This window comes from Leptonotus elevatus, chromosome 13, assembly GCF_054856555.1.
Source record: "Leptonotus elevatus isolate MCC_2025b chromosome 13, RoL_Lele_1.0, whole genome shotgun sequence".
Classification (NCBI taxonomy): Eukaryota; Metazoa; Chordata; class Actinopteri; order Syngnathiformes; family Syngnathidae; genus Leptonotus; species Leptonotus elevatus.
The window spans coordinates 17,474,404-17,498,574 of record NC_141251.1 but is presented as its reverse complement, the minus strand read 5'-3'; the positions used below and the strand labels follow the sequence as shown (position 1 = coordinate 17,498,574).

The 24,171-nt window shown below is 39.7% G+C and overlaps 2 protein-coding genes across 4 annotated transcripts; both read left to right on the top strand.

The window, feature by feature from the left end:
* The first annotated feature begins 164 nt into the window (after positions 1–164).
* On the top strand, positions 165–7,385 carry ubtd1a (ubiquitin domain containing 1a). Of its 3 annotated transcripts, XM_086093472.1 has the most exons (6): positions 183–270; positions 377–479; positions 838–927; positions 4,606–4,833; positions 6,211–6,396; positions 6,460–7,385. In XM_086093472.1, the coding sequence occupies exons 2-6, from the start codon at positions 428–430 to the stop codon at positions 6,672–6,674; spliced, it is 771 nt and encodes a 256-aa protein (XP_085949598.1). In that variant the 5' UTR covers positions 183–270; positions 377–427; the 3' UTR covers positions 6,675–7,385. The 3 variants fall into 3 exon arrangements, with proteins under 3 accessions (XP_085949597.1, XP_085949598.1, XP_085949599.1); XM_086093471.1 differs by having other exon boundaries at positions 165–479; XM_086093473.1 differs by lacking the exons at positions 183–270; positions 377–479; positions 838–927 and adding an exon at positions 2,550–2,784.
* Positions 7,386–7,852: 467 nt separating this feature from the next.
* On the top strand, positions 7,853–24,105 carry rrp12 (ribosomal RNA processing 12 homolog). Its single transcript, XM_086092529.1, has 34 exons — positions 7,853–8,042; positions 9,179–9,405; positions 9,519–9,602; positions 10,576–10,652; positions 10,733–10,838; positions 10,913–11,029; positions 11,118–11,256; positions 11,321–11,448; positions 12,852–12,950; positions 13,029–13,120; positions 13,182–13,293; positions 13,420–13,520; positions 13,607–13,721; positions 14,307–14,449; positions 14,532–14,653; positions 14,729–14,793; positions 14,900–15,062; positions 15,136–15,290; positions 15,361–15,428; positions 15,819–15,912; positions 15,993–16,151; positions 16,441–16,521; positions 16,599–16,704; positions 17,478–17,585; positions 18,301–18,458; positions 18,551–18,642; positions 20,918–21,073; positions 21,138–21,307; positions 22,233–22,331; positions 22,402–22,448; positions 22,542–22,617; positions 23,434–23,501; positions 23,597–23,679; positions 23,771–24,105. The coding sequence occupies exons 1-34, from the start codon at positions 7,904–7,906 to the stop codon at positions 23,871–23,873; spliced, it is 3,852 nt and encodes a 1,283-aa protein (XP_085948655.1). The 5' UTR covers positions 7,853–7,903; the 3' UTR covers positions 23,874–24,105.
* Positions 24,106–24,171: the final 66 nt, after the last annotated feature.

Below are 24,171 nucleotides of genomic sequence, written 5' to 3'. Positions count from 1 at the left end.
TCCTGTAGAACCGAGTTAATTTATTTACATGCCGTAGTCATCGTTTTGAAGCTACGTTCACACTTTATACCAGGGACACATTCGCGGGTTTTATTTTGAATGACATGCTGCTTGTATTCAGCTAACTTAACAGCGTATTGGAGGAGGGGGGCAAATAACAGCGTCTGAATTGATAGCGCATGCGCGAGCGCTGATCGGGCTTTATTCTCTATCGATGCAAAACCTCTTGTACTTTTTAGGTCTACAGTGTATTCTGTTCTTCAGGATTCGGTGAATAATTACTTAGTTTTCTTCCCCTTTCATTTTACATTTGATTTTTGCTGTCCATTCCCTACCATTTCCCTAATCTATGGTGCTTCTCCGACGGCTTCTGTAGCACAACCTGAGGTTTTTGACATTTCTGTGGTCTTGAAAGCTCGGAACTCGGATGTGGCAAGCAAACTGCCGACGAATGCATCATTTAGCAGACTGGATTTCAGGTGCGTAAGAATTTTCAAACAGTCGTTGCAAATTCACGATTGAATTAACTATTTGTGTTTTACATAGACCACATTTATATATATAGCATGTAATAAATAAAAATTCGGACTGCAATTGTGCAATATGAAGTACAGTATAGTGGCGCGTGGACCTGGCGCGTGCTATGGGTCAGCTGGCAGTACACGTGACGTAAACATGGCAGACCGAGCAGGAGCACGCTGAGCTGTCACAATTTGTTCACATAATGCTTTATTGCACTACGAAGATCCACACATCTGCACATCGTCTTTAGCGTCATAGTTTTTGAATTTATTTTATTTGGCATGTGGACGTGATTGTACGTACATCTATCTGCAGGTACCGTGATGGGGGGCTGCGTGGGGAGGAGGAGCAGGAGCGACGGCCAAGGGAGTGTCCGGAGCTTGACTAGGAGCAAAAAACGTGGAGGTAAGCAACTACAGTATATTTGTGGAATAGAATAGTTATGCAGCCAGTGCTTAGAGTGACATCAATAAGAACTGTGGAAAAGGTGATTATTTGCACGTCTGCTTCACAGTTCCGAGATTCTGGATTGTAGTCTGTTGTCCTTCCTACTGCAGCCCCAAAACACGCTTTTAGTTTCATATTAAAGACTCTAAATTGTTTACAAGTGTGAATGTGAGCGTGAATAGTTGCGAGTGTGAGTGTGCATATGGTTGTTCGTCTATGTGTGCCCTGCGATTGGCTGGCAACCAGTTCAGGATGTACCCCGCCTACTGTCCGAAGACAGCTGGGATAGACTCCAGCATGCCCGTGGCCGTGAACCTTGTGAGGATAAGCGGATGGATTGATGGATGGTGTTAATTAAAGACTAAATTAATCTATCATAATTGGCTGCCCTCATCCCTCCTCATGCGCTGGACTATTCCATCTTGTTGTACTTTTGCAGATTTGATTTACGATAACTAGTTTATTGACGCGTGGTGAGAAAAATGAAATGGAGTGGAGAAGAAAAAGCCAAGTGGAATTTAGTTGTTTATTAAAACTACTTGGAGGTTTCGCTTTCAAGATTTTTCACACCGAATGTGCATCACCAGCAACATCAAAAGTCAAGGACACTCTTGGCAATAATATAGTGTTAGCAGAGGAGGATGCGAACTACATTAAATTCATCCAAAAGTAGTGTGATATTCAAAACAGAATTTTTTTTTTCAAACAAATCACAAAAATATAAATCAAAATAAAAGGTAAATATTACAGTTGGACATACAGGTAGATTAATAGCTGTGGCCATTTGAAATCTGTTGCTAACCAAAACAGCAGCACCTACCAAGTCATTCGTTTCTTGGCTAAATTAAAATGTCAGTCTGACCACAGGACCACATAATTTTTTTAAAGGCTTGCCTCCATGTGCCAAAGCGGTTTTGATGGCTTCATTGCCATAATTGTGAGCATGTCTTGGCATATTTCATAGAGCAGGTTTGGCATGTATGAGTCAACTTGCAATAAACCGGTTCTGTGAGTAGGTCTGCCGATATTGTCTCTTGAATGCAGATTTATTTTTCTTTGTCAGCTCTTCTTCTTTCTCCTTATTTGGCCTCGTGCACATTTTGAAAAAGCTCGGCAAACTCTTTTTTTTTTTTTTACTACCGGTAATTATTTTGCAAGCTTGTGGTCTGATTTTGTATTTCAGGCCTCAAATCTGTGCCCTGATTTTCACTCAAAAATCCAAAAAGTGTCTCTACACGCAAACGTGTCATTCATAATGCATTGTGCTAAATCTGGAGCCTGCACAGAAAGCCTACTTATTGCGTCTAACCCTCTGAGTGCCTTACTTAACATCTTAATGTATATTGTATACAGTATTTGAGCGACATGACCTCAAAGGTTCTCGAAGTTAGACTTTGACAAGAATGTACAGTATGACCCATAAGGCTGCCCGTTAACAGAATCTTGGCCTACGGAATGTCTGACCTCTAATAGGTTTGGCATGCTATGTTTGGACATTTTTATCCCTCCTCCAAGTAGAAGTGATTGGATTAGGCCTCTTGTGCAGAGATGCAACCTTCAGAACAACTCTCCCCAGCTTGAACTCTTGTTCCATGAAAAGCAGGGAGAGGATATTTATGGTTTGTTACTAGAACACGTATAAGCACTCGGATGGTCAAGTAAACCAGACAGATCAACTTGCTGCTGTTCTTTTGACCAACACGGCTGTGGATGTAGCCACATTCACGACAAATAATACAGCTATGGGAGTTCCCAACTCCAGGGAGTACAACTACTACCACTCTCCAAATCCACCTTTAAGAATACTCCTGAAAAGTAAGTTGAGATGGATTGATTGATTGATTGACTGATTGATTGATAGGAAGGCTAATAAATAAATGGATGAGATTAGGTTACAATCAAAAAGTATTTCTTTGCAGCTACAACATTATGTGTTTCTAAGTTTAATATTTTTCTTATTAATTCAAAAATACATTTGTTGAGACAACAGCAACCCACTTCCACCTTGCTGACTTTTATAGAAATGGTTTGAAGAGCTTCTCACTCACGTTTATGCTGAAAAACAATCTCACAATTGGCAAATAATAATTACATTTGTACTTGAATGTTTTTATTTGTATTTGTTTATGCTCATTAATCCACATTCTTGATGTAGCATGTAATAGCACTTCTGCAAGTATAATGGAATACAGAAAAGTGAAAATCTCCTCTAAACAACCCTCACTTGGATCAGCGCAAAATTGGTATTGCATATACCGTATTATAGAAATAATTTGATCCCATGCAGCACATGTGCTGTTGTTGACTGTCATTGGCCAAGGCGTGGTCCTCTGGCCAGCCAATGCCCTTTGAAGATAGGCACGGAGAGCTAAATCCTGTTATGTGGCACCTGATTACCGTCTATAATCCAGTGGCGTCCACCCGCGTGTGGCTCCCATGTATGTGTGTTACTGCTCACTCCACTAATCCACACACACGAGAATGAATCACTTTTATGATACTCCCTGTCCCTATCTCTGTGTGAGTTAAATTAACTTTGTTGGTATGCTCACGCTGATAGTGTTCTTTATCAGGGATGGTGAGACGAGCAGCTGCGTGACTCGAAGGTCCACATTATGTCCACATCTATGAAAGGGGATCAGCAACCTTTACTGTCAAAAGAGCCATTTTAGGCAAAATACATAACAAAAAATCTGTCTGGAGCCGCAAAACCTTTGAACATTGTGAAGAAGAAAACAATATGGACATATTTTGGTAACTTTTTCATCTAATTGTTGTCTCTTTTTCTGATATTATTATTAAAATCTAAATTGTTAATTAATTCAAAGAATATTTTGTCCCAAAAAAAACAACGAAATATGTAATAAAATGTATTAACTTCTACATTAAAAAAAGAAGAAGAGATAAACAGGGACTAAAGAGCCACATGTGGCTCCAGAGCTGCAGGTTGCAGACCCCTGACCTATGAGATCCTTAGTGGCAGTATCACAAACTGAGATATTTAGGAGGTTATTTGTACCGGCCGCCATTAGATTATTGATCATATCTTGTTAATCCTTGTACTATTGTTAGTGACATTTAACATATTTTATTTTGTGTGTGTCAACCTCCACTGTCTGAACCCCTGGGTTCGATCAAATAACTCCTTTATTAAACATTTGTTATGAATTTTGTTGTTCAGCTCCTAACAGGAAGTTGTGAAAAAGTACTGAAACATTGAGCAGAAGTGCATTCAAGTCAAGGTCAAATTCAGTACACATGTAAAGGGTATATTGAGCATTTTGGATTTGTCCTGAAATTTCTCCTATATTTTTCTGATGATTTTTTTCGCATGTATTCACTCATATGAATATATAATCTTAGTTTGTACTTTCCAGTATTACTTTTTATGGTCATGTTTGTAATATAATATTGATAGTCAAAATTAAGGGGCAGTAATAAATAGTTTGATAATTTTCTTATCTTTTCTAAAATGTATTTGTGTATATTTCAATGACTCATTTAACTGTAGTGTTTGAAAAAGGATGTACTAATTGAAATTCCATTACTGAAAGATTTTAACTGTAGATTTTATTTGATCATTTGCCATAATGAATTCACTGGTACTAACTGACAGTGTCACGCATTTGCCTTCAGGACGTAACGAGCCTCTCAAGAAGGAGCGCCCCAAGTGGAAGAGCGAGTACCCGATGACCGAGGGCCAGCTCAGGAGCAAGCGGGATGAGTTTTGGGACACGGCTCCGGCTTTTGATGGACGCAAAGAGATCTGGGACGCGCTTCGAGCGGCAGCCCTGGCTGCTGAGTGCAATGACCTGGAACTGGCGCAGGCCATCGTGGACGGAGCCTGTATCACTCTGCCTCACGGTACACATGCGCACACGCGCCTTATTCCGCTCGAGAATGCAAAGTGTTTACATTTGTGAACACAAGCGCATAAGTCGCTTGTCATAATTCTCAAAATGTCAGAGGGCAGTTTGCAGACGGCCGCGATTCACTTGTTTAGAGATTACACCACTAATAGTTATTACATAATCGTCTTGCGTGACCACTGCCGCTGGATTGGTGCACACAGACACATAGTGGGGAAAAACACTGGCATGGCAAGTGCTTATTTATCTACTCAAAAAAATCAATAAGGACTATAATCTATAAAACTATTTCATTTCATTGTATTTTATCCGACTGTTTTTCTATTGTGTATCTGGTCTACTTCACAGATTCACAGGAACACTGCAAATTTCCCCCACTTTCTCCACTAGATGACATCCTCGTAGCTTATCAACATTAACAGGAAACTATTTTGTCAATGGATTTTTCCATCGAAAATACTTTACACTGTTGCCGTGGGATTATTGCGTATAAAAGTGGAAATTCAAATGATGCTTTTCCAGCCTCACATGCGCTTCTCAATTCGTACTTACTGTTTTAGACTTGGCATTTGTTATAACCAGGGATGTTGGCTGTGTTCAGAATGAACCAATCACATCCAAGCTCCTCTTAAATGGGAGTCAGCACACAACTGCCATTATTTAAAGGGAAAGTCAACCTTAAACATTTCCTGACAATAATATGTTATATGTGACCTCACTAGTCTACTCTAAAAATGACATTCTGATTAATATTACATTAGTTGTATATGAATTATGGAGCAAAATCCAGCAGCTTTTATCCATTTCAGGGGACGGACATTTTGCCACTTGCTGTCGACTGAAGATGACATCACAGTTGCTCAGGGCTCAGACAGCGACCAATCACAGTGCACCTGTTTTCTGAAGCTGAACTATGATTGGTTGTTTCCTGAGACGTGCGCAACTGTGATGTCATTTTCACTCGACCGCAAGTGGCAAAATGTCCACCTTCTGATATTGATAAAAAGTGCTGGATCTTTCTGCTTAGCTCATATTTACATTAACACAATATTATTTAGAATACTGTATTTAGACTAGTGGGGCTGCATATAACATAATATTGTCAAGAAATTTTCTTTGGGTTGACTTCCCCTTTAAAGTGCCTCTGATTAACCGCAAATAAGATCAGCTATTCTAGTAAATTTTACAACAAACAAGAACAAAAGTGGAGGAAATTAGTGTGAGCTCCACAATTTTCAGACTTAATACATTTTTAAGTTTTTTTTATTTTTAAAGAAATGTTAAGTTTCACTGATATTCCTGATGTGGGAAATTTGCAATGACTGTTTAACAGAGCATTTTTACTTGAATGTGTTGTTTTGTGTCTGTGCAGGCTCTCTCACGGAGAGTTACGACGAGCTGGGCAATCGTTACCAGCTTCCAGCCTACACTTTGGTACCGCCCGTCAACCTCATCAATGAAACATGCAGTGAGAGCAAAGTTTGTGAATCCACACAAAAACAAGTGCAGCCTCCTCCCTGTAGGCAAGAGTTCCAACTGCGTGTGCGACTCTCCTCAGGTAAGAAAATAAATAAAACAATACAGTAAGACGCAAGTTACTAGTGACTTTTTTGTTGTTAAGGCGAAGATCTGCGTCTGACTGCCAGCTTGGCCGACTCCATCGCCCAGCTGAAAAAGCAGCTGGAGCAACAAGAGGCCATTGACGTGTCCCACCAGAGGTGGTTCTTTTCTGGGAAACTCCTCACAGACAAGACTCGTTTGCAGGACGCCAAAATCCAGAAAGACTTTGTTGTTCAAGTCATCGTCAATATGAACCCTCCAATTATAGACAACTGAGAGGGGTGCAATAATTAGAAAAACTAAAGAGCAGAAAGCAAGAGAAAGAGGGAGAGAAGTTGACCTTGAAAAGTGAATGCACTGGAATTTTCTGTACAATTTTCTATAAGAGTATTGCTTTTATATTGCTCATTTTTGTATTTGTTCTCCCTCTTTTTCCAAATAATACTTAAAAAAACGCACTGAAACACTTTAGAGCAGGGGTAGGCAACCTTTGGCCTTTGAGCATATACAAAAGCCAAGATCATTTCAACCTGCAAATACAGTACTCATAACATGAACATTGTTCTTGCATTATACTGTGTTCATTCATTTAGTATGGCCCTTCCGGGTTTTACAAAAACTGAAGCAGCCTCTGATCGGTCAGAGGTTTATTACCCCTGTGTTAGATATAAAATAGAACCCCAAAATGCACATCCCTGTTTGTGTCTTCAGTAAACCTTTTTGACTTTCACCTCAATTGCAGGCACCCATATTTGTTTTGTGTGTTTGTCTTTGTGCTCAGTGGCAAACTCAATAATGTTTGCTCGGGTAACCTAAAATAGACAATCCATTCACTCTTTTTTTGTGTGTGTAATTTGAGAGGATAACAGGGAGACAGAAAGATAAATGTAAATATTTGCATCTTGTGTGTTGTTTGGTCAATTGACTTTGTGCTCAGTCATTGTCATTCCTTGACTGCATTCCAAATAAAGACATGAATACAATACAATACAATGAGCTGATTTGCTCTCTTTATACTATAACTTAGAATTAACACTTAAAAAAAGAAGAAGAAACAAATGCATTAAACTGCACATTTCAGAGTCAACTGCAGCAGGACCACTTGCCTTGTTGTTTCTGTAAGTGTTGTCAATACGATGTTTTCTCCCCTTACTCAGGTCGACATGCAACTGCCAAGTTTGTCGTTAGCTACAGGTGCTTGTCGTCAATTGGCAGGTAAACGAGGCCATTACGAGAAGCACCTGTGGCTAAAGCCAAACTTTGGCAGGCTTTTTACTTTCTGGACCTGGTTTTCCCATCTCTGTTTACTCTTTAGAATAAAAACCAGTAATCAACGGGCAAGCAAGCTTTGAGACAGCATTGCATGCAGAAATGTTCATGTTGAGATAGACAGCGCCCTCTGCAGGCAAAACAATCTGGGGAGTCGTCTTGTGACGTCATCAGATGAGCGACAGAGTCATCTGTGTGGCCAGGGAACGCATGCAGCAAGAAGGGAAAGCCTGAAAATGGTCAAATCGGGGAAACTTCGATCTGGGACGGGCTCGAAACTCAAACGTTGGAAGAAAGGACACAGCAGCGACTCCAATCCGCAGACGAGTCGACATCGCCATGCTGCTAAAAGTCGCTTCTTCAGCCGACCTTCCGGTAAAGTTTTTCCTTTAGCACGTGGTTAAAGGGCTGGGCTAACTTTAGCTGCTGCTAGCCAGTTAACTTCAGTCCACAGCTTTGCAATTTTATTTGGGTCGCTTAAAAGTATTCTGCGTAATTAAAGTTTCCTCTCTATTATACATGGAAAGTCAAATGCACGAATTGACCTTTTACTCATTTAAAACTGTAAAGGTAGTTCAGTGCAGGACAGGTTTACTTAATGTTTTGGTCTGCTGAGTGTATGACTATTTTTTTTATTTCTACATAATTAATTGTTGTCATAAAATACGCGTATACTTTGTAATTGTAGTTATCTTTTATCATTATACCTGATTATTGTATCAAATAATTTACAGTAAATACGAAGTGGTTGTTTTTCCATGACCGGCAACTCGCCATCTAGCGTTATTTTGCCGTGAATCGCGCGAGAAATTCTGCACGGGTGTATGTGTACAATCTGGAGACGTAGTGGGTCAAGCGGTGCCCCGTAGGTGCTGCGCAGGGGTTCAAATACTGTACCGCCATGTACCTTTTTATTATTATTATTTTATTGGTTTATTTTTTATTATGTTTACTAAATTTTTACTATGTTTACTAAACGACCCGTTTTGTTTATTGAAGAATTGACCAGTTATTTCGCCATGAATCTTGTGAAAACGGCGGCGTATTTTTCTCATTTGACTTTTATGCTGCCGTGATGGCGTTGGATTCGCTCTGTGTTGATACTTTTTCCACGTTTAAAGAAGTAGAACACGGGATTGCTGCATTTGACCAGACACAAAGTGTGTCCCTATGCTTGATAACCTTGCTCAGTGGGTTATGGTTAGGCTAGTAAACACGATTAGAGCCTTTTTTTCCAGTGGCAAAACCAAATGAAAACTTTGTGAAGAGACAGAAAGGGGTGAAGCGAGGCAGGAACTGCGCACAGTGCATGACACATGGTAAAATAATCAGAGCCGTTCACGGCAAAATAATGCTAGCAAAAGAATTGCAGAACCGGTCATGGCAAAATAACCACTGCCAATTAAATAGAATAATATAGGAATGAAGAAAAATGTATGCTTAATAAATTCAGTTTACTTTACATAAACTGTATGGAAGTGCCGTAATGTTGTGTGTGTGTGTGTGTGCAGAAAAAAGTGATCTGACAGTTGATGCGCTCAAGCTCCACAATGAGCTGCAGACGGGTCCACTGGAGATCAAAACGAGCCAGAAAGATGCGCGTATGGAGGACGAGCCGGACCAGGCGTTGTCGGAGAGGACGTCGGGCACCTTCCTCAGCGGCCTCTCGGACTGCTCCAACTTGACCTTCAGGAAGGTGCAACGCTTCTGGGAATCCAACTCGGCCGCTCACAAAGAGGTAGGAAGAGAAGTGGATGTCTGCCATCCTAAAGGAACATATATCTGTTGGATTCTATATTGAGGATTCTGTCTTCACTTGTAATAGTAACAGGTTACAAATGTGTGTTGCAGATCTGCGCTGTGTTGGCAGCTGTAACAGAGGTGATTCGTAGTCAAGGAGGAAAGGAAACGGAGACGGAGTACTTTGCTGCTTTGGTATGTGTGCTGACTTAGCAGGGATACTTTAAAGGTTGACCACAGTCCACGCCGTGACGCATGGATCAATTGTAGTCCAAACTGTCACCACCTAAAACGTTATTAACTGTAAAGGCCAGAGATCGACAGATATGTTTTTTTCAGGGTCGATACAGATTATTAGTATAGTCAAAGACGCCGATAACCGATATTTGGGGCCGATCTTCATTTTCAACAAAGGGGAAAATATTGGCATCAAAATATAAAAAAATACTAACTCCAGCTCTTAATTTTAAAGCATATGATTATTGAACAACTTTTAGGATTCATAAAATATTCGAGTAAAAAAAAACTCTTCGTCAATAGACCAAGGCTGGCAAACTACGGTCCTCGAGGACCGCAGTCCTACTCAAACTGCAGCTGATTCCAATTAACAGGATTGTTATCAGGCCTATGCAGAGCTTGCTGATGAGCTGATCATGAATCAGCTGTTTTGAAGAAGGGAAATATCCTTGAGGACCGGATCTCGCCATCCCTGCAATAGACATCTTTGTTTTAAGAATCTCACAAAAGGTTCAGGGATCTCCCAGGGGTAGTAGCATGCCTTCAAAAGTTAAATAAAAACTGAAGTAAATGGCTCCCCATTGTTTTTTTATAGTAAATAAAGTTTTCTAAAATTTCAAAATATCTGAAATATTAAAATTTTACTTATCTTAGTTTTAATTTCAAACAAAAACAGACGGTGCAGAGAGTTCCCAGGGTCAGTAGCATCTATAAACTTTTAAAATGACTTCCCTGAAGTGTTTTTTTCTGCTGAACACTTTTTTTTTAAATAGATCTCTTATCCGTATGATTCTTCAAAATGGCTGATGTCGATATTTGTCAAAATGCTGAATATCAGCGCCAATAATTGTCTATCCCTAGTACAGGCAATGTATTAACATTTTAATATTATTACAAATATCTACAGCATGTGTGTGTGTTGTGTATGTAGATGACCACTCTGGAGGTGGTGGATTCAGCGGAATCACAGGCGGCAGTGGCGTACCTCCTCAACCTCACCATGAAAAGGTTTGCTCTCACACAAATGGATGCATTCATGTCAAAGTTGTTGAAGAATGAAATGAATAAATGCCATTGGCTGCTTTCAGGGTCCCTGCCCCGGTGCTCATTTCCAAATTCTCGGTCACCAACAAGGCTTTGATGGACATCATGTCCCAGCAGGCATTGTCTGAAAGGTCCTCGTCTCTCAGATGGGTGAATACAATCTCGTTTGTTCTCAGTTGTTTTCAGACACATCAGGTTGATCGTCTTGTTGCTGTCCTCCTTAGATTTTGTCATGCCTGGCCACTCTGTTGAGAAAACAGGACGTGACTGTCTGGACATACCCTTCCACTATTCAGGCGTACGACGGGCTACTCAATTTCGCCGTGGATAGCAAACCCAAGGTCAGCTCACTTATCTAAATTTTTTGTGTGTGGAGGAAATATCCATCCGTCCATTTTCGGGAGCGCATGTCCTCATATGTCCGTGCAGGTACGTAAAGCGGCACAGCAAGCCGTGTGCTCTATCCTCCGAGGAAGCGACTTCCTGTTTGCAGAAAACGCGCCCGCCCATCACCCTGTTGCCGCATCCACAGCCAAGTTCTGTATCAAGTTGATGGAGCAGGCAGGAGGTAGGCCACTTTTTCTACCTGCCATTAATGAAGATGTTGACGTTCTGTTATTCTCCACGTGCAGGGCGGAGAGAGGACACCACCACGCTCCACATGCTGGGCCTCCTGAAGGAACTGATGACGTCGTTCCCCCTGGGGGCCATCAAGTCGTGTTGTGAGACGTTGCTGCGAGTCATGACACTCAGCCATGTGGTGAGAACAAACAAACAAACAAATTATCAAATATTTGTGCATGCAAACAGATGTGCAAGCTGATCTACTGAAACTGAAAATCAGTCACTATATGGAACACTTCACGTTTTAGACTTAATAAGGTTATAGAAAACAAAATACAAGAGTGGGGCTAACAATTATTTTAGTAATCGATTAATCTGATTTTTTATTTTTATGGGATGCTCAATCCGATCAACAAAACAAGTTTTGAGGGATCATCCAATTGGCATGGCCCATTTTTTATATTTTTAATTTTTAAATTTCAATCTATAAGAGTTGTCTTGACTTAGTTTTTTCTCTCCAAGTTCACCTCAAGGGGATACGCCTGACAACACATAGCCCAACATGAAGTGCCCCAAAGGGTCACACTCGGCTAAAATATATCTGTCCATCCATGCATCCATTTCTGCGTTGATTACATCACTAGGGACGCATGCGAGCATACTAGATTTTTGAAATTGCAACTTAAAAATGTCATCAGGGCAACCTCTGACTTGGCTAGCGCACGCCGTACATCGACACAGAGCTGCACTTCCATTCCATCCATTTACTGATGAGAGGCTGAAATTCCGAGCATTTGTACACAAATTCAAACAAGGTCTCTAAGCAATTAATTTATTAGAAACATTATAGGTTAATCTGGCAATTGATTAGCTGTTGATTAATCATTGCACCTCTAAATTAGAGTTGTTAGCTAAGGACCACAGTTTCCCACACAAATATATTGTTGTTAAAATTGTCAGAGCAGCCTGAAAACTATTTTGGAGGAAAAAAACAATTGCATGGAACTTGCATGTTCTGAGACGTGTAGAGTTTTGATTTCAATTTAAAACGTTTTTGTTGACAATAAATAAAATAATTATAAGCTCTGTACTCTTTGAAAGAGGTATTGGTAACAATAAGAAATTATAACAAAAAAAAAAAATAAGCAACTTGTTGATGACAGCAATACTCATTTACAAAGGATTATGAGGGCTCCTGCAAAAAATATTCAGCGAAAAATGTAAAAATATATTTAAATAAATACTTTTGAGATAAAATGCCACACATTTTCAAAATTTTAGTTAAGTCATGTACTTTGGACATTTAAAAAGTTATTTAACAAGTCAATTAGAAAATCAATTCCAAATACTGAATATTTTATTAATCTAAATCATAATATGTGTTTTTTATCTCTATGCAGGCAAAGTAAAGATATGAGAAAAAGATACAACTGTATTCCCGTTTTAGTCTTTTCTTTTCAGTGTAACCCCAATATGCTATGTGCTCCCATATTAACAACAGTTACTTTTTTATTCCTTATATTTCACATTGTTTGCACATTTGACTTAATTAATGTTGCTGCAACAAGATGACAATTGCTATTGTTTTTCTGTGTGAAGCTGGTGACCGCCAGTGCCATGCAGACATTCCACAGACTCTTCAGCGGGAAGCCGGGCACCTCAAATCTGTCACCTGAACTCAACGCACAAATCATCACAGTAAGACTGGAGCAACTTGAAAACAAAAGTTCTCCTGCTATAGATTATGATATGAATTATCTTTTTTTTTCTCTATAGGCTTTGTACGACTACCTGCCCAGTGAGAATGACCTGCAGCCTCTGCTGGCCTGGCTCGCCGTCATGGAGAAGGCGCATGTTCACCTAGCATGGTAACACACTCTTAAGAAATTTTCTTGGGACTTTCAATGAGCGAGTGTGTCATTTGTGCAGTTTGCAGAGTTCACTGAGTCTGGGCCACCTGCCTCGCCTCTTTTCGGCCGCCATGTCCTGCCTGTTGTCGCCTCACATGAAGGTGGTCTCTGCGGCCACCAGCATGCTCAAGGTAAAGGAGTGTCCACGAAAGGATGATGTTAAACATGCAGCGTTATCCACAGTATATTGGGCATATCTTCATATAAAATATAAAAAACTGGTTAATGCATAAAACTGGTTCATGTTCATATTTCAGACACTGCTGACCGAGTGTGTGGGTCCGCGTATTGAGGAAATTGGCATGGTTTCTGCTACGGCCTCTGCAGGGAACCCCTCCTATGTCTGCAAAATGTTTCGGTTAGCAGAGCTGTTTTCATTTTGAAACAATTTACAGGAAATTACGTGATGCTAATGCGTGCTGTGTTTTCATGTGCGTGTTTCAGTTTTGTAGAGGAAGGTTTGTCCTATCGCTTCCATGCTTCCTGGCCTTTTGTTTTGCAAATTCTCGGCTGCTTCTACAAAGTTGCGGGCAAACATGCACACCCTGTCATGACCAAGGTACAGTGATACAGGTGGTAAATATGATTTAATGTCAGAATATTCATTCTACTAGATATATGGATTATTGACTGATAAGTAAGTATTATCTACAATTTAGAACACCTATAATTTAGGACATGCCTCTACCATGGAAAGGCTAAGCTTTATACATTGGTCACACCAGATGATGGTTGGTCACACCATAACTTAAATCAAAGTTATGAGGCTAACAATTAATATAATTTTTTATTAATTGTGAGAGAATACAAACCTGATAGCTGATTTCATGGGTTCTTGACTGTCTTGTGGATGATACGGACTCCTGTCTTTAAATGGATTTCAAAATAAAAGTCCCAAATGTCTTATTTCTTTTTGGTCAAAACACATGATTATCATTGGACAAACTTACCCATATTGCTCACCACTGTAGAAGGAAATGCAAATTACCACAAACTGATCATTTAATCAGTATTTTAAAAAGTGTCCACGTTTTGTTTTTGGGCAAGTGGTTGACTCATTTTGTAATTAAAGTATGTCCGTGAAAATCATTTTGTCATGGAAAATTTGTACTTTATTTATGAATCCCCCCCCTTCCGCTTGTAGTCTTTGCAGTCTCTTGCTGACCTGCGGGCCACTCCTCACTTCCCATATAGTGGTGAGCTGGATCTGGCGGTTGGCGGCGCTGTTCAGAGCATGGGCCCTGAGGTTGTGTTGGGAGTCGTGCCTCTCAACATCACTGGCTATGAGTAAGTGCTCCGCGCTCACACATAATTCTAACAATACTATAATAGGTCTTTTTTACTTAACTGCACTGCGTGTGGTCACCAGTGACAATCTGGAGTTCCCGCGGAGCTGGCTTGTCCCGGTCATCCGCGATCACGTCAAGAACAGTCACCTGGGCTTCTTCACTTCCTATTTCCTCCCTCTGGCCTCCACGCTCAAGCAGAGATGTACATCTGAACATCTGTCAAATAATCAATTTAAATATGACGTTGGCTAATGATTTGCCTCCTATTGTGTTGTAGCTGAAGAGTTGGAGGAAGCGGGTCAAAAACTGGTAGCTAAAGTCTATCAGATCTTACAGCTTCAAGTAAGTGCTTTTTGATGTGTCCAGCAATTCTCCATACTTAGCCATAAAACAGCATGGGCATTAGTGACATGAGTGGATGTAGTTTTAAGCAGCATGCGTTTTTCAGATTTGGACCATGCTTCCCGGTTTTTGCACGTGTCCAGTGGACCTGGTGGCGTCATTCAAAGGCATCGCCCGCTCTCTCGGCACGGCCATCAACGAGCGGCTCGACCTGAGGCTCACCATCTGCCACGCCCTGCGCACCATCATCAATAAGAGCTGCACGACTGGCACGTTGTTTTGTGTGGCAAGTCGTCGCCTTTGGTGACACCGCCGTCTCTGATCACCTCTCTGTGTCTGCAGAGGAGGAAAAAGCCGAAGTGGGCCGCTTCTCCAAGAACTTCCTGCCCATCCTTTTCAACGTGTACAGCCAGCAGCCTGCCGACGGAGAGTCCGGAGCCTACAGGATGGCCGTCTTGGACACCATCAAAGTCTACTTGACGGTCACTGAACTGCAGGTTAGCTCAAAAGCATGCAGTGTGTTGATTAAAAAAAACCTCATGCTAATAAGAGCCTAATTGCCCTTAGATGATCAAGACGTTTCTGGAAAAAGCCACAGAGAGATTGACTAGTACCGAAAGCACAGAGTTCACCCGGTAAGTTAACTTTATACAGTATAAGTATGTAATATAGTTTCAGTTGTCTGTTGAAAGTTAAGGAATCTACTGTGGGTGTTTATTTACGCAAATGCAGATGCAAAAGTACATATACAGAAAACAGAGAATTATGGAGAAATGTAATTTAATTAATTAATTAATACATGAGGAACACATTTGTAGTAAGAAGCTACATATGTGCCTCCATAACTGCTGCTGTTTTGGCTAGCAGCAAAACTTAGAAGGTTAACTACTATCAGTTTAATTTATCATGAGGAAACTCTTAAGAGGGAGGCATTTAATTGTTCAAATGAAGGAGGCACCCACTGATTAACTGTGGCACTTTTTAAGGCCGTATGATAAGGAGTGATATCGCTGTCCACTACTCAGGTTGTCAATGATGGACCTCGTGGTTGCCATGGCGCCCTTCTTGGATCTGCTAACAATGACGACGACATTTGAGCTCATCAGGCCGTATTTGGAGGTTTGAGCGCATGTGCAGTCAAAGCGTGGCAAGCTTCAAACTCGTTTGTTGTTCTCACAACCATCCGTGTTGCCGTTTAGATGAAAGAACCGGGCATGCAGAAGAAGGCTTATCGCGTGCTTGAGGAGATGTGCGCAGGGGAGCGAGACGAGTGCCGGTCGTTCGTCCTGGGCAACCTCGAGACTTTAAAGGCAGTCTTGCTGGAAACTCTGAAAAATGCTTCATCGCCAGCAAAAAGGGTGAGAAGACAGTACAAAACACTAGTGTGGGCACCTGCACAATCTGATGTGTCCGAGAAAACTGTGCCTTTAAAATTAAAAATAAACATAAAAAATAATAATAAAGAATTAAGAAAATATAAGAACATTAACGTTTTAATGTTGTCAGTGAAGTGACTTTATTATTGTGGTTGTAGTTTGCATTGGTGGACAACTGTACTACTGAGGGCTGTTCATAATATGACTTGTGGGATGATTATTGAATAAGTTTCTTTTTATATGTATAATTTCCCACTATTGCTGTTCTCAGCCGCGACTGAAGTGTCTGATCCACATCACGAAAAGACTCGACGAAGAACACAAAGACTTCATTGCCTTGCTGCTGCCAGAGGTAGCCAAACATACGCTAACGCACAGTGTACAAGGCACTGATTCCTGACATTTATACGAGGATGCTCTCTTCTTCAGGTGATTTTATGCACCAAGGAAATGTCGGTGGGCGCTCGCAAGAATGCGTACACCCTGCTGGTGGAAATAGGAAACGCGTTTGTGCGCTTTTGCGGTAACGTTCAAGGTAAACTAACAAAGAGAAGTAAAGAAAATGTGTTGGATTAACAATGAGGTGAAATTTCGGATTGGCTTAGGGAATTTTTCACTGCTATATGATCATTCTAATAGTTAAATCATGGGATTTGTGACATATTTGCTTTCAAACTATTTATAAAAAAAACAACAAAAACACAACTTTTGGTGCCTGTAGTAAGTCATGTTTGTTAGGAATTATCTAAAAGCTAATGCTCCAGTAATAACTTGCTAAAATATGAGCTTTTATATTGACTGATTATAATTAAATGAATAAATAAAGTTTGGCTCCATACAAGGGAAACGCTCAATAGAAGTTAGAAGCTAATGCACACAAGTGACATTTTTAATCTCACATTTGTAACAGTAAATCTATGTCTCCCCCCCCAAAATTATAGAACCCTCAAGATTAATAGTATTTTTAACCTTTAATCCATAATTTATTCATACATTTTATTGGAACATTTAAAGAATAAATCCCTAATGGTTATTGAGTTCACTCAGCAGTTAATTACGTAACATCTTGTAGCCGTGGTTAAATTAATAAAAACAAAAAAGATTAGTTATTCCAGTTAGCTTGCTATCATTTAACTCCATCTTCCAGGCATCGTTTACTTGCAAGCATTGTATTGACTCCTTGCACAAGTTTTAGATAAAAATCTGTGGAAAATCTAAACCAAGTTGTGAACAAATCAAGATTTGTTAGAGAAGCAAACTCTATAAAGGTTCAATTAATACATGTGTTTGTGTGCGTTTGTGTTTTAGAGGCCATCGAGCAGTATCTGGTGATGGTGTATGCAGGTCTCTCAGGTCCCATCACCATGATCACCTGCACTGTGTTGGCACTCACACGATTGGTGTACGAGTATAAAGGTATGGCACGTGAAATGGTGGCTATTAAAAATGTACACACCCCTTAAAATGCCAGGTTTTTGTTATAATGTAACCTGTAAAACTATTTTCCCCCAAATGGACCTCTTCAGGTTGTAGTTCACGTTAACTAATTTGCTCCCAAAAACGTATAAATACGTTCTATTTTAAATGTCCCAAGGACATATTTATTTGTTTTTTAAATGTTTTTTTTATGCTAGACAAGAGCATACAGAAGGCTTTGATGCAGCCTCTCAACTGCAAAGAACAGTTGAAGAATGGTATTTATTACACAATTGGTCAGCGGGTGGCAGCAGAGCAAAAGAGGGCCATGTTGGGGGAAAAAAAAGCTAGTTTACTCACAGTTCTAAATAGATTTGTGAATAAAGATGAAACTTAGCTAAATTCTAATGCTAATTGCTGCTAATTTAAACAGATAGAAATGTACTTTTTTTCCTGATGAAAGAAGAGACTCTAATCTTTCTTTTGGTAGGTTCCATGTTTTTATAACAATACAACACGATATTCTGTGGGCCTGGCAAAATAAGTTAAATCCAGTAAAACTGCCAGGAGTGAAAGAGATTGCTTCAGTGAAAATGGCTGGGAGTCAATGAGTTAATGACAGGGAAAAATGATGAGAAATATCTTGGTTTCATTTGAACAGGGGTGTGTAGACTTATCCAAGAGTGAAATAAATACATTTTGTTATTCATTGTAGACTCCATTGAGGTGTCCACCATGGAGCAGCTTCTGCACAACGTGTGCCTGCTGCTGAACTTGCGCACCAGAGAAGTGGTCAAGGCCGCACTGAGCTTCATCAAGGTCATCCTTTTTGCCATGGAGACGAAGACGTTGGCGTCTCATCTCAGTGTCATGGTACGCACCGGACACACCGTGAATATCACATTGTGAATAACATGGAGTCCTCTTTTGAAAATAGGTGTTTCTAACGTTTGTTTTTGTGCCAGTTGGAAGGGATAGGTAGTTTGACTGATGATGCAAGGCGACACTTCAGAGTCCCTCTCAAGAACATCCTCACCAAGTTTATCAGGAAATTTGGGTAAGGCGTGGAGGAATATTGTGTTTTTAGTTTTTCTGTGTATGTGCTCCCTTAATTTCTCGCACAGAAATTGGAGAACTGAACTGAGAACTTGTAGAACTATGTTTTCCAACCTTGTATTGTAGCAAGGCTTGTATTTCAAACTATGAAAAGTCTCAATGTAAAGCACACGGCCAAACTTAAATTTCCCAAAAAATGAATAGGCAGGTTAATTGTACCCTCTGTTATCAAATGGATGAGCATTTAATTGTTCTACTTGTCAATATGTCAATGGCATAGATAGTAGAACTAAGATGCATTATTTGTAGTAAATACATATTTTTTGATTAGGTGAAGTCAAAACGTTTCTTTACAATAACATGTTCTGTGTGCCGCCACTAGTCTAAACATGGTATTCTGATTAATATATTGCGCCAAAATGGGCAGCCATTTTGCCACTTGTTAACTGGGCTCAGGTAACCAATCACAGCTCAGCTGTTTTCTGTGATTATGTGACGTTTGAAAGCTGAGACGTGATTGGTTGTTACCTAGTCCTGAGCAACTGTGATAACATTTGTCATTGGAAAGTCTGCTATCTTTATTCTAACACATCATGTGAAGCGCCATAGATTGAACTAGGGTTGATGTTGCAGTAGTTATTGCCCTTTAAGTAATTTGAACACAAATGAGCAGCAACACATGCAGATGGCCAATCAGAAAAAAAAGTTTGTTTCTACCTTATTCCGTTATTCAGTAATCAACAATAGAAAATAGGTTAGTTTCATCCAAATGCTCTGTTTTGGACCAAAATACGGAGAAATCAAGCTTTTAGTGAAACGGTATTATTTCATGCACTCTAGTGAATGTGACACCTTTTTTTTTTACCGTGAATAATGCCACAAACATCTAAACAGTGCTTTACTTATGTAAAACACTACCACCAACAATGAAAAAGTGTTTTTTGATAGCAAAATACGTTGATTTACATTCAACAGTGTAACAATTTGACACAACAATTTGGCAAACCATTTACAAATGTGTGCAACTGTGGTACTACTTACAATTATGTGGATGTTTCAACTACAGTTTTTCTTTTTGTGTAACACTTCCGTGCGTGCAAGGAGACGCAGGATTTGCACAACAGATTAGTTTCACTGCGATTGCCCCTTCGCGTGCAGACGCTACACTTTCTTACCGGCTTTTTTTCCCCCGGGGAATAGCAAGTATATACTCTGCAGTGTGTGTTTGGCCATGTTGCCATCAAGTCTACTATCAGGATCATGATACGGTTACGTTACGGTGGTGTTACGTCTGGCTTCCTCATGTCCTTCAGTTCCTATACCGGGTGGTAGATGTTCTGATCCATCTTATCCACTCCATTCATGGTGGCATCGTAGTCCAGAACCAGTGTCTTCTCCGTGATCAGACTGTACCCGCTCCTCCGATGAATATGCATTGGACTCGGGGTACTCTTCATCGTCCGATTGAACGTCCGCCTGTGCAGAAGTGCTCGGTGGTGCTCCGCGTTTTCCGGCGTTAGCATCGCTAGCCGGTGAGGCTTTATGACGTGGTCATAGCCGCTGCGTCAACGCTTCCAACTTCGGCGTCAAGCTCGGAGTCACCATCATCATCATCGTCGACATCAATGTGCTCTTTAGCATTGGTCGATGCTTTTCGACTACTCTTCATCGTCCGATTGAACGTCCGCCTGTGCAGAAGTGCTCGTTTTCCGCTGTTAGCATCGCTAGCCGGTGAGGCTTTACGACGTGATCATAGCCGCCGCGTCAACGCTTCCATCTTCGGCGTCAAGCTCGGAGCCACCATCATCATCGTCGTCATCAATGTGCTGTTTATTAGCATTGGTTGATGCTTTTCGTCTTTGAAAAAAATGCTCAAGCGTGAGCTGCTTGCAACCGATCGGCATTTTCGCTTCATCATTCTCCCCTCAACACTTTAGCTCCGCCTCACGTCTTCTACTGACGCCCACCCAATCTTGTCCAAAGAGAGTAATCGCTGCCATCTAGGGGCCAAAACTAGTCATTATACTAACTAGATCTGCTTGATACTTTCAGCACAGCTGGCCAAGGCTTTCCTCCACCCGTTCCCAAAAAAAAGAAGAACATAGTGAACATCTTTTAACGTCTTTGGCACCCCTTCGTAGGATTTTACTAAACGTTATTTAACGTTTTTGGCAGTAAAAGAGTTAAATGCACAAAATTTTGATGCGAAAAATCTTTCTATTTGTGGAGAGTGCCATTATTCTTTTAAAGGCATCACGGTACGCTGTTGTGTGCAGGTTCGAGGTGGTGAAAAGAATGCTGTCTCTTGACTACTACAAAGTTGTGTGCAACATTCGTAAAACGGAGGCTCGCAATAAGAGAAAGAAACAAGCGGCGGAGCAACAGGAAGACTTGGACAGCGAAGAGGAGGCTCCCAAAGCCGCCAATGACGGGTACAATACCTCTTTGTTCGCATGCAGCGCTTACACGTATTAATGTGTGGTTTTATTTTCTCAGGTTTGAGGACATCCTGGCGGGGTCGGACAGCGAGCCGTCAGAGGATGAAGGCAAAGCTAGGAGGAAGAAGAAAGGCGGCAAGCAGCAGAAGGGTCAGGCCTGGCTGAAAGAGGGAGAGGAGGATGACCCGCTCAACTTCTTGGATCCTAAAGTTTCACAAAGAGTGCTTGGTAAAAAAACAAAAAACATTAATCAAGATATTTTAATTTTTTCATTATGTACTATATAATGTACATTTATTACATTAAAGGTATATTTTTGTATATCGTTATTAAAAGCCCTTACACGTCATTTATTGGATTTTGCTCAAATTAAGGCCTTAAATGACATTAAAAAGCATTAAAAATAATAATACAATTGATGTTAAAAATATTGTTGTTCATGCTTTGTTTTACATATAACGTGCAAATGAGTCATTAACAAAATTTAGCAATAATAAATGTGATAAAAATATGTTTTTGTGGGGACTGTTGACCAGTTGTAATTTACCATGAACAAAATGGACCAGAGTCTACAAGTTGCTACATGTTCCAAAAACCAGTTGCTCTGAATTTAAAAACAAAAAATTTGCTGTTCCTTTCACCAATGTCCAAAAACACTAATGCCACCTAGTAGCAGAAAATTAGCTGAACACAAATCTACGCAACTTTTTACAGTTTAGTTTATCTTTTTAATTTCAAATAACTTGAATGAATTACTTACTATAAAATTACTTTATTTATTTATTTATAGTAATTCATTCTAATTTCATGGATCAGTGAACTAAATAAGTACGATACCAAAAGATACAACTTTTGTATTCATAATTGTTCACTTTTATGTTAATAAGACTATGAAAAACTTGGATTTTTTATTATCATACATTTAGAACAGATATAACGTGTGATTAATTTGGGATTAGAAAAAAAAGAAATGTTCATCTGAATTAATTCTCATCTGAATTACTCACAAATGTACTTACTGAGTGTGAAATGTATAATTGTGTGCCAATATAATTGAACAGTTCTAAAATGCAAGGCAAAAGTACTTTGCATAATCTTTCAAATCCCTGTCTATTGATTGAGTTTTGACTATTGAATATTTTGCCTCTGGCAGCCACCAACCCCGAAAAGAAAAAGAACACCAAGGTGGCACACGGTTTCAAGGTGACATCAGACGGGCGGCTGATAATCAAAGAAGAGGATGACCAGAAAGGTAACAGTCACCATCGTTATTAATTGCAAGCACTCGGAAATTTTCGAATAATGCAACACGCTTCTCACAGAGGACGGCGAGATGAAGGATATTCTGGAAGAGGCTGGAGTGAAGAGCGTAAGCGTTCTTACCATTGATGAACTGCCAAAGGACAACACCATTTTTTAGAATGTGCATTACTTTTGTTCTTTTTTTTAAATTTTATTTTAGAAAAAGACACAGAAGAGGAAATTTGGAGATGACAACTTTGATCATATGGACACAGAACCACATCTTAACTATAAAGGTATGCACCACAGTATTGACAGCACTGGAATAGGCATAAGGAGGTTTAGTTTTATGGTTATGTATGTTTTTCCTCATATTTGAGTTGTTTTTGAACAATTGCATATGAAATGTAAGCAGGACCCTTTTGTTGCTGCATACGCAGGCTATAGTAAAAATTGAAACTAGAAAATTGTCTTGTAAATAATGGAATACCTTCCACACAAAATAGTGAAACTATTCATACCTTATGGCATATTGTTGGGATAAGGGTAAAGTAATGAAAGATATAAAAGCTAATGGTATCAAAATACAATCTATTATTAAGAGAGAACACATTTTTCTAAGCTTATGCCAAATGAATTGAATACAGTATACCATTCATTCTTAGCTATTAACATAATATAGTGGCCATCCTTGAGAGACATTTCATTATTCTCATGATTAATTATATAAGTGATATTAAAAAATATATATACTTGATATTTGCTGGCATTAGAATGATAATATAAGTTAGAATCAAGCACATTAGCCATCTTTAAAAACGAATGCTATTACTTACATTTTTGTGATTAAGTGTAAAAACATTCGGTCACTGATGAACATTCTTGGTTTGCTTGAAAACTGCTATAAACTTACAAGGTTATTATTATATTTTTATCATTTTGACCTAGTTAAACACTTGTACTGTAATATTTATTTATATATTTAATAGAGGCAGTTTGGTGAAGTAATTTATCAAATTTAAACACTTTTGTATTTTGTAGGAAATATATATATATTTTTTTTAATGAATGCCTACCGTTTGAATTTAATGGATTTTCATGGTTTTACTCAGCTGGAGGTTCAGGCATCCACAGACCTTTTGGAGGCAGTAGAGACTTTGGATCAGAGTACAAGTCAAAGGTGAAGGAAGCAGCATGCAGAAAACACGACGACAGCCTAAATGTGCGTAAATATAAATAAATGGATATATATATATAATTTTTATTTTTTTACAGAAAGGAAAAGGGGATGTCAAGAAGGCAGGGAAACCGGACCCTTATGCTTACATCCCTCTTAGGAAGGCTCAGCTCAATCGCAGGTATGGTATAAACGCCATTTTCCAAACCATATCATTCACAGAAGATGTCAGTGACATGGTGTGCGTTTGTGTGTGCGCTCTCCACAAACAGGAAGCGGGCTAAGCTGCAGGGCCAGTTTAAGGGCATGGTGAGAGGGGCCCAGAAGGGGGCGCTGTCAGGTAGAAAAATGCAGAAGAGCAAGAGGAAAGCCTGAAGACCATGAATGACTCTTCAAAGAAAATTCAGATGTGTGTGTTTGGTGACGTCGTGTATGGCTTGTGTGCATGTGAAGAGGACATCAGTTTGTTTTAAACTGCCTCTACTAATACTAATTCTGCTCTTCACATTGAGTGAGATGTAAAGACTAAGTAATATGTATTTCCTTTGTTGTCTTGTGGGTGAGATCAGGCGTTGATTATAATAAAAAAAAGAATCTTTCAAGAAAACATACGTACTTTCTGTATGTATTTTTTAAAATCAAAATTTAAAATGGTTTATTTTTTTCAAGTCTG

Coding starts and splice junctions, on each gene's coding strand:
- rrp12 (XM_086092529.1), top strand. CDS start 7,904: ATGGTCAAATCGGGGAAACTTCGATCTGGGACGGGCTCGAAACTCAAA. Junction 10,839..10,912: donor GGTCCTCGTCTCTCAGATGG/GTGAATACAATC, acceptor TGTCCTCCTTAG/ATTTTGTCATGCCTGGCCAC. Junction 23,502..23,596: donor GATCAGAGTACAAGTCAAAG/GTGAAGGAAGCA, acceptor ATTTTTTTACAG/AAAGGAAAAGGGGATGTCAA.
- ubtd1a (XM_086093471.1), top strand. CDS start 428: ATGTGGCAAGCAAACTGCCGACGAATGCATCATTTAGCAGACTGGATT. Junction 480..837: donor TTTAGCAGACTGGATTTCAG/GTGCGTAAGAAT, acceptor ATCTATCTGCAG/GTACCGTGATGGGGGGCTGC. Junction 928..4,605: donor TAGGAGCAAAAAACGTGGAG/GTAAGCAACTAC, acceptor ATTTGCCTTCAG/GACGTAACGAGCCTCTCAAG.